This window comes from Barbatula barbatula (genome assembly GCF_947034865.1).
Source record: "Barbatula barbatula genome assembly, chromosome: 19".
NCBI classification, from domain to species: domain Eukaryota; kingdom Metazoa; phylum Chordata; class Actinopteri; order Cypriniformes; family Nemacheilidae; genus Barbatula; species Barbatula barbatula.
In genome coordinates this window covers 13,228,835-13,239,362 of record NC_136782.1, presented here as the reverse complement: position 1 = coordinate 13,239,362, position 10,528 = coordinate 13,228,835, and the positions used below count along the sequence as shown (strand labels likewise).

The window sequence follows — 10,528 nt, the reverse complement described above, 5'->3', positions numbered from 1 at the left end:
TGTATTGTATTTAAACAATGTTCCAAATAAGCAAAGTGGTTTATAGTTATTATACTAGCATTTTAAGTAAAACATGTATACTCTCATAACAAAGTAGGCTCATGTGAAAGACTACCTGACATGCAATTATGTGTAATTTCACACATAACTTAATAATGGAATCATAAAGTTTTTTTTAATCTTAACAAACATCTGATATAATTCAGTTCTAATAAACTAACACAACTATTTATAAAGCTGTAACAGTTGATGATGGCCTGTATTAAAAACTATTGAATGCCTAGTTAAAATTTTACCATGCTACATTGTTGATGTGCCTAATGTACAGTCTCTCTCGTTCTCGCTCTCTCTCTCTCTCTCTCTCTCTCTCTCTCTATCGCTCGCTCTCTCGGGTATAGCCGACGAACCTGCGTAAAAACACCACTGAGCGCGTACTCCGTGATGGGATCTTGTACAAACGCAAAGTCGGGGTCCTCTGTACCACAACCCCGAAACATGGATATTCCATTCTGACCGCTTGACTGAAGTGGCAGTTTATTGAAATCGCTCGTTCGGGGCCACGCCCACACTGAGCTCCCTGATCCTAGGGCAGGCAGGCAGAGTGTAAAATGGCGCACAGCTGTCGGTGGCGGTTCCCTGCTCGGCCCAGAGGGAGCAGCAGCTCGGGCACCGGGAGGAAAGCGGGCCGAATTCGGGTTACTGCTTCCCTTCTAAACAGCGCGGGGACAAATTCGAACACGAACGGGCTCGGGCCCGGTTTCGACGCTGCGTTGCAAGTGTCCGCTGCCATCGGCGACAACCTGCAGAAATTTCGGGATGTTTTGGGGGATTCGAGCGGCTCCAGCAGCGATGAGGTAAGCGGGACCCCGGTTTAAGCGTTTGCGTCAAATGTAAAATCCCGTGTAGAATAACTCGACGGCCGTGTAGTAGCTGTAAATTGCTCAGTGAGAGGAGTGAGTGTGGTAGTTATTTTGCTGCGCAGCAGACACATGCCTCCATCCATGTGCTGTTTTTCTCTCTCAGCTCACTCTGGGACCACTGACAGGCTAAACTGCTAACTAACTCGCATCAAAATATAAACATAATCCCATCTAATGGCGGATATCCAAATGGTCGCGTTGTCTATTTGTTCGTATTGATGTGATGTAGCATTTTATTTTTGGACCCCCCTGGAGTTCAGAGCCATTTTTGACAGGATGGAGATGTGTAGCTTGATAACTGTAGCGAGCCCCTGGCTGGATAGAGCTCAACTTATTTCACGTTAAGTGACGTTGAGTGTGTCGGATGAGTTTTATTGAACTGTTGTTGTTGTTTTTTTACTTTTAAGCGCTATGAAAAACACTTCTTGAGCGATGGAGAGCAGAAGCACACAACGTCGTAACTTAGCGCGGGGGTTGTCAAAATAATGCCAATAGAGTTACAAGCATAAGCGTGTAGTTTAAACATTAAATATGTTTACTCGTCACTCAGCTCTCAATTTTAACTACGTTTTTGCCTATATGACATGAAATAATGGTACAGGAGTACTGTCTGTATTTGGCCGCGAGTTAGCTGACGGCGTCCTATCCAAACCTCCTCAAAACAACACAGTTTCAAGTCTCTGGATGCTTAAGGCACTTAACGCGACCTTTGGCTAATTTTTGTTAAAAAAAATCAGGTTAGGGTGTATCAATAAACGCGTAAAATGGAATGCACAATTAACTGGACCAAAACACCTGGTGCCAGCTGGTTGTTGTTGTCTGAGCATTTAGCTTTACGTTAGCACGCAGAGAGGATACATAACGACTGCAGTCTGATAAAAAATATCCTGATTTTAAAGTGTTGACTGGCAGTTCAGGGTGTATTCAGTTCAGCTGATGCTTTGCCTTTCCCCAAACCTTTTTTTTTAACGTGCATGTGTTCACTTACAATACAATTTAGCCTAGTTATACGTTGTCCTCTAGGTTGAGAAATGTATGATGCTAATATAGCATCAACAGTGTTGCTATTACATGTGCAGGTTGGCGGGATTTTGTTGCGGTGAATGGATCATATATGTGTAACGTTAGGTCGTCAAGTATGTCGCAGAAGTTGGCAATATGTGATTTTCGACATGTTTACTTCGCCTTCTCCACCTTCGAGAGGAGGTTTGCTAACGAGTGTTAGCCCGTTAGCACCCGTTGATGCACGGGGAAATGGGAGGTGGACATGTTTTTTCCCCTCTCGCATATTGCGTAGCAAGCAATACGCATTTGGAAAAAAATGTCATAGTTCTCACCAGAATAAGCTCGTGCATGCGCAAAGCATCGCCGAGGCTTAAGAGACCTCGCGTTTTATCAAAGCCGAGCAAATGCACTGCTTTAAGCAGCACCAAAGGCGGCTGCAATAAATAGGATGCGTTTAACGAAGGTTGTTATTTGTGGGGGTGTGTGCTGTGACAAACTACCATCTTCCTCTCTCGGCGTGAGTAGGTGGGAGGGGAGTGCTGCGCATCGGAAACGCGGGGACATCGAAACGAGAGCGGCGCGAATCAGAAACACGCTCATCGCGCTTGATTCTCCGGTTCGCGTAGCCCGCTGTAAAACGATGCGTTTTGAAAACGTGGCGCAGATTTAAAAGCGTGTTGTATGTGCGTATGATATGCTGATTTAGTCGTGGTACTCCTGCACATATACATCATATTTACTCCACTTTCTTATTAGATGAATTATGTATTTGTATTGCCTCAGTCAATGTTGTGCGCATGGTGCGGTGCTTTGTGCGTCGTAGTAAATCACCGCCTAGTTGTTTTGATCGTTCTGCTTGATTGCGTTATTTGTATAAATGTGGCTTTTAAATGAATGTGAGTTCACTCGCTGAATAGTTTGCCCAGACTGCACAGTTGAATTTGTGAAACGTATAAGTAAGAGGCAGACGGTTCAAATCCATGTGAAGCTCACGCAGGTTGCGGACGCAGCATTGTAGTTTCATTCAGAGGGGATGTTGTGCCTGGGTAGGATTGTTCTGGTTTATCACAGCCTGCTGAGCGCACAGAGCAGCCTGAGGCCAGCAGCATGCTCCGTAAACAGAAGCACGCTGCCCCTCCTTCACGCCAGACCCAAATACAACAGTACGGGGCCACAGTGCCCCAATAGGATTTCATCTCTGATGGCTTGCTTTTAGACTACTTCATTAACCCATGTGGATGGCTTAAAATGTTTACATAGAGGCAATGCGTCTGTGTGGTTTTTCGCAGCTCCGAAAACGAAATTTGGTATTGCTTTGATCTTGTAAACCGTGTTTGATAATTTTTCCCCTTCAAAATCTAAAGTGCAAATAAAAGTGTGTGGCTGCTAGACAACTGTTACTTTCTGGAGTTGTCCTGTTTAAGTCCCCATTCATCTGTTTCTTTGTGAGGGACGCCATTTGGCTTGCCGTTTAATGTCCAGAGTAAAGCCCCGCTTGCAGAATCAGAATGAGGATCAATATCAAGGCCTCATACAAAAGTGCAGTTGAATGGATACAGCAAATGAATGCTTTGCTCCACTGGTTTCTAATGAATGGCGCAGCCTATACGGAGGGAAGAAGTCCAGCAGGTGTTTGGCCTATTTATCTGGAGAGGGCCCTGTCCCCTAGACAGCGTGTGGATCATAGCAGGAAGCTTTGTGTCTGCTTTTATTCCGGCCCTTAAGAAGCGCAGGCGGCTGAAAGAGCACAGACGTGGAAATCAAAGGGTGAAGAGCGAGCCCTCCTCCCCCTGGGACAGCACGGGGAGGGAATTAGACACAGGCCGTCCCATCCATGGCTTTATTCTGCTTTTGTAGGCTGGCAAAGGGGGTTTTGCCGCCCTCTTTTTTTTTGGTCTGGGGAGCAGCAGCCATTGAGCGCATGGGGCAATTCACTCTGAATTTATGTCTCTCATTACACCTAGCAGGAGGCGCATCTTTGTTTTTATCAAGCCTGTATCTTAAAGCCACGGCTCCTCGTGAGCGTGGGCGAGAGGTGTTGGAACATGTTGTTTGAGAACTCTCGGTTTTGGGTGCTTTAAATGTGGGTGCATGAGCAACATCACAGAATCGGATCTGCATAACATGAAGGGAAATTTCTCCTAATGCCTTTTGTGTTTCGAGAGACTTGAATAATCAAAGGCTTAAATTATTGGGGGTTTCCCAACATGTTTTTTTTGAGGGGGTTGTTTTTTGGCTGGGGTTTTTGACACAAACTAAATTATTTCTCATATGTGACCACAAAGTGCTTGTTCTGGATGACCAGACAACATGCTTTTGCTATGAGACTTTAACTCAAGACAAAAAGCATAAAGTTCCATAATTTTTTTTACCTGTCTCATTTTTTATTTACATTTACTTACTTTCTAGTACATTTAAATATTTTTGAATAGACGTTGAAGATGTATATTCATTGATGTTTTGAAAGGCTTCACTATCAAATATCCTGAGGATTAGAAATTATGATCGGTTACATTTCTTAATGTGGATATATCGGTTTAGTGTGATTATAGGGTTAAATGTATGCTTTGTGGCCACACACACACACGCGCAATTATATGCCATTCTAGGGAAGCAGCTTTTTCTTGTCCTCATAGACGAAAAGTAAGTTACAGGAATCCCTCAGGTTGTGTGTGAACGTAACGAGTCACATGACCCCTCCTTCTCCGGTTGGTACACGCAGTCAGAGGGAGTGAGTTACGTGTATGGAGGATGGCTGAAGGAGGTGAATCTTTGGAACTTTTTCCCCCGTCAAAAAAGACGAAGTCTGCCGTGTGGGATTTTTTTTTGGGTACCGAAAAAGTTCAGACGGCGGCGGCTTGGAGGAGAAAGGACATCTAACTTGTAAAAAGTTTTTAATAAGAGTGGCTGCTGGGGGAGGCAATACGTCAAATATGATAGCCCATCTACGGGAGCACCACCCATCACTCTTCGCTAAATTCAAGGCAATGCTTTCTTTATATAAACATTTGCAACCATCTTTGCGTGTTTAGCACTGTTAAAATAAATACTATTCAGCTTTCTAACCCAAGCAAGTGTAACGGAGGACAGCTAGTGAAGAGCTGTAAAGTGTGTAAAACCTCACTCCCCGACCAACAGAGATGCGACTGCGGTCTTTTGCCTCCTCGTTAGAGCGCCGTCTCCCATTCGGCATTGTAATGCCGTCATAGAAGCCCGTGCGAGTGGGACCGGTTACACACATAACATGGCTAATCAACTAGCCGAACATGAACTAGTTTCCTCCACTCACGTTACTTCACAGAGCGGGGACAAGTCTAATAAATCAATTTAGCTGATATCCCGTTCACGTTTATACATTTAAGGCCCTGTAATTTGTGTAACGTTACATCTGTTAACAATAACGAAATTTAAAAACGCCAACTGCAGGTAATGTACAGAAAGAGCCCGTTTGTGTGTATGCAACACACTAGCAATCTCACACTCTTTCGCTCCTACAGTGTGTTTATAGCTATATGTGTGTGTGTGTGTGTGTGTGCATCAACACTGAAATAACAATAAATGATTTCAGAGCATTATTGATGACACATTTAATTTAGAAGAACTCACATATTCGTTTAAATTATTTAACCTGACATGTTTACTGTTCCAAAATGTTGTATAGGTTTCTTCAAAATAAAATGTATTATGTTCAGTGGAAAAGTTGTTTTTATTGAAAAAATAACACATTTAAGAGATGTTCTAGTAATATCGTGAAACCGTGACCGGTTTTGTGCAAGGTTATCATACCGTCAAAATCTCATACCGGCCCATCCCTATTTGTGACCATTTGCTCAGAACAGGATGTAATGAGTGTATGTAAACAAATAGTCTGTTTGCTTACCTTTTGTTTACAGCACTGAGAGGTGGCACAAACAAGGATTATATCTGCCCCTTTAAGGAATAGCCATGTTAAAGTCCCCATGAAACGGAAGTTTTACGTTGAAGTTAAAAAAGTGCGATTGTTTTTACTTCCGAATGAAATGGAATTTTCGAATAGTGGCCACGGCTGTTTCCTCTGCTATTTGATTTGATGTATAAAAACAGCAGTTTGAAATAGAACTGGCAGCAGACTGACAGTTGAAGAGGAGGAGTTAACGGATGTCTGCTCAAGCTGTCTAACATACGTCATTTAAGATGGATAGTCATTACAGGAAGGACGTGCATTTTCAGATTTTAACTGAGGATTATGAGGGCACATAAATTTGAAAAGGAGAATTACTGTTTACTATTACTAAACTATTTACAATAAACACTGCAATATTTAATCACTGTGTTTAATTGATTCTGTCTTGTTATTGTGACTCAGCTCACGTGTTGGCACTAGCCTTCTCAAACAACCTGTTCTGTATCTTATATCCAAGGACTTTCTAGATTTCAGCTTCAAAATATAAGTGTAGCTCTGCTTAGTCCATTGCAGATCCAATCCATTTCACACACCGTCCCCTCAAATCCATACAGAATCTGAATAAGACCCAAAAATGGTATGTCATCATGACCAACTGAAGCATTAGTCACAAATCAGTGTAGTAATCGACGATATAAATTTTTTTAACCGATAAAGAGACAAATTATTTGCATGTTTAAGTGCCCGATACTCGAGATGCAGAACCGATGTTTATTTACTGTTATACTTCTGTTTTTGACACTGTTATAAATAAAATAGTTTGTCAGTTGTGTTGTAATCAATCACTCCCTCCTTGCATACAGAGCAAAACAACTTGTATTTATACACCAATAAATAGGGGGGTCTGAAAGAGTGCAAAAAATAAAGTGCACTGTTACTAAAGTGTCTTTGTTCAAAAATATTTCTTCCCAATTAAAACAAATAAAAAATGTAAAATAACTTTCAACTGGTGTTATGTTAATAATATTTGCGTCAGCATTTACTGACATTATATTGAAACTGCGATCGCTTGAGATAGGTAAACTACATATCAGGTTTTAAATGTGAAACATCTCATTTGTGCACGAATTGTTTTATGTTAAATAAAGTTTATTTATTAAAGCAGCTTGAGTGAGTATACGTTGCCTGTGCACGCTTTCGTTGACTTGTTTTTGTCCCCTCTCCTGTCAGATGCTCCGCTGCAATGACTGTCCTGCATGCAATTCTCTAAACTGCCACAAGATGGCAGCGCTTACCGGTGAATCCGATATTAGAAGATAGATACCTATTTGGTAAAATGCTTAAATATCGTGAAAACGATTTATCGGCCGATCTCTAAATTCGTGCTTCCTTTTTTTTTCTCATGATTTATGACTTTGCTGCTGGTTTAGAGGTTATACAAAGAAGAACACAAAGGATGTCGAGAATAACAAAGTGTCACACACTCTCCAGCCACTGTCCCTCCTCCCCCATCCAACACTGGCAGCAGGTGCTCAGGCGCCTTGGCCGAGCCGAGTGTCACTTTCGAGCACAGTATCGCCGCTCCCCCTCCGTCTCCGTAGTGGGTGTTGATTGAGCAGCTTCGCCAGTGCGGATCGACGGAACTTGTAGTGTGTGGGTGGGTTGTTTATGTTGGCTTTTCATGTGTGCCTGTCAGCCACTGACTTTTCATCACGCCACATCGTGTTTTTATGGTCAGAACGATGCCTTGTGTACCCCAACCCTCCCCCTTTCCTCTTGTCTAAGGATGTTGTTTACATCTTGCAGCGTGCCTCGCACACAAGGTGTAGGAGGGTGTGTGTGCATTTGTGCATGAGCACGTGCCTGAGTGCCTGAAGCAGAGTCGTGCTGTCATTGAGAAGTACTCATGGTGTCACGCTGACTTTGAGCTCCGCTGCTCGCAGCTTTCTAGTACTCACCTTCAGCTCAAAAGCAGAGCAAAAATGAAGTCATCATTTTGCTGGTAGTCTTTTAGAGCTGAAGCAAATAACTAACAAAAGCTGCCATCAGTGTTAACTGTAAATGTTGTCTTGGACTATTATACCTGAATGGAGGGTTCTTTTCCTTTTTGGTTTTGTGATGCTTTAATTAAAGGGGTAGTTCACCCAAAAATGAAAATTCTGTCATCATTTACTCACCCTCAGATTGTCACAAATTGGGGTCGACCGATTATAGCCCTGGCGATTATCGACGTCTATATATAGCATTTTTATGATTATCAACATCGGCTATTTTCAAAGCCGATTTGCCGCTAAATAAATGTATTAGTGAAATGCGCTATTTAGCTCTAATGGAGTCTCTTCTGTTGCAACACGCCACTCTCTGGCCTAGAGTAATGCCTGCCCACTGCCCATCTGATTAGCTGAAAGTCACGAGTTCGGCCAATCACTGACACTGAAACCATTAGCTAGCTCTAGCTGCTTCAGCGATCGCACATCAGTTGACAATAAGAGTAATGTAATAAGAGTTTTTCCTTTGTCTAATGCGCCGCACATCTTTTTTTATTACTGCAGGGGAATAGAATTAAAGTGTTTACTTTGAAATGATGCAATTAATATTCTCTGATTATGTACCATATATGAAAGTAAAGACAGGTACAGTATCTCTCGCATCAGCTCAGTATGTGATCACATCCTTGCGCAGAGCGCTCTATTTCACATGATGTGCGCTAGCCCCAAACAATGACAAAACAAAATGGCAAGATTGTTCATCAAACAAAGAGGAAAGGTTTACATTCCGGAAAAAAAATCACTACTCCTATAATAGGTATTATATAAGTACCTATAAACGGTTTCATTGTAAACAGTGACCACATCAGGTGGTATTTTTTTCTTTCTGTCCTGACTGTTGACCATGCTGTTACTAGAGTAAACCTGTAGTAACCATGGTTTTTGGGCGAAGTGTTTTGTCAGAGCTCTTTTTATTCTTAATTTTGAACACGTTTTTAATTTTTACACCAGACATAGTGTATATATCTGTTCAAAATATTGGCTTTCGGGCTACTTGATCTGTTATCATTGACTGAAAAACCTATTTCGGTCAACTCCTAGTTACAAACCTGTATACATTTATTTATGATAAATAACAAAGTAAGATATTTGAAAGAATGTCAGTAACCAAACAGATCTCATCCCCCATTGATTCCCATACTATTTATTTCCGCAACTATGGTAGTCAATGGTGAGAAGAACTGTTTGGTTACAAGCATTCTTCCAAATATCTTCCTAAGTGTTCGTCATTTCAAAGATATTGATATACGTTTGGAACAACTTGAGGGTGGGTAAATGATGACTGAATTTTCATTTTTGGGTGAAGTATCCCTTTAAGATAAACATGGAGAGCAGTGATCATCTGATGACACAGATTGCCGTTTAATTTGGTCTGTACTGCTGAATGGGGATTTGCTTGTAATTAAAAATTTTTGGGTTGTATATGTGCAGTCTCTGATAGCATCTGTTCTACAAACAGGACCGAAGGGATTTAGCTGCAGCCCCACTTGCTGCTATAAATATAAAATATGAAATAAACCCCTTCCCCCTCAAGGCTTGAAAATCAACACAATAGGCTGTTTAAGGAACTTGCAGACATTAATCATCTTTTGAGAGGTAGGGCCCTAGTGCATTGTGGAATTTTGTCAGTTCTTACTGTAATGGAAACCCATTTAATTTATCTAGCCAATAATAGTGTGTATAGTTTAATGTACCTAACAATAAGCAGTTACAGTGATTTTGTGAGAATAGAGATGACCAATTAGTTGAGGTACTGGTTTTCTTTTTTCACATGTTGATATGCTCCTGGCTTCAAGTACACAGTTTAAAGTTCCAGTGTATTAAATGTAGTGGTGAGTTTGCGAATTGCAAGTTTTGGCCCAACACTCCACTCTTTCAAAGCACTTAAGTGACCGACACAAATCTAAGATGTCGTCACATTTTTGCTTCTTTGCTTTATCTTGTATTTTAAATTGCATTTCTGTCAACAGATCCTTCAAAAAATGCACTGCACCTCTACACCCACAAAAATAGAGTATGCCTTCTCCTAGATTGTATCTTTGTCAGTAAGACTGAATGCATACCAGGACACTTTCAATGACTGTGACATTTCTATCACAACCGGTAATTACAGCCTGTTGAAAAATCTGATAAATGTAGGAAATGTGGCAGACTTGAAGGGTTATGGAGCATCTACATTTACTCAAAATTGGATTTGAAATGATGATTTACCTAAAGTTTTGTGACAGAATTGGATCAGGAAGGCAAGAGCCCAGAGGGCCCATTTAATCAGCATTCCTCCCTGTATCCCTTATGTCAGGTGCGAGATAAGCACAGGGCTATCACACACAGAGCTTTATAAAATCCCATCATGGGACGTCTGCAAAGCTTAGCCTACTTGATTGACCGTGGTGGAGCAGTTGTCAAGCGATACGGCCATTGCAACAGATGTCCTGACAGTGAGATCAGCGCTGATGTCATGCAGCCTAGCAACAACAGCTGCTGAGGATACCTGAGTAGAAATGACTCTGAGGGAACTGGTCATCTCAGCGGGAAGTGGCATCAATAGACAGCACAGATGTTTTTGTCACTTTTGTAAAAGGATAAATCACCCAAAATATTTCACCATTTACTCACCCTTATGTCATTCCGAACCTGTGTCACGTTTCATAACCTACATTACATTCTTCTGC

General features: G+C 41.6%; 1 protein-coding gene across 1 annotated transcript in view; it reads left to right on the top strand.

Annotated features, from left to right (window-relative positions):
- The first annotated feature begins 425 nt into the window (after nt 1-425).
- The window catches only part of kmt2a (lysine (K)-specific methyltransferase 2A), a 33,755-nt gene continuing 23,652 nt past the window's right edge, over nt 426-10,528 (top strand). The window contains exon 1 of the mRNA XM_079480908.1: nt 426-854. Within this exon, the coding sequence (XP_079337034.1) occupies nt 609-854 (246 nt within the window). The 5' untranslated portion in view covers nt 426-608. The remainder of the gene's footprint in view (nt 855-10,528) is intronic.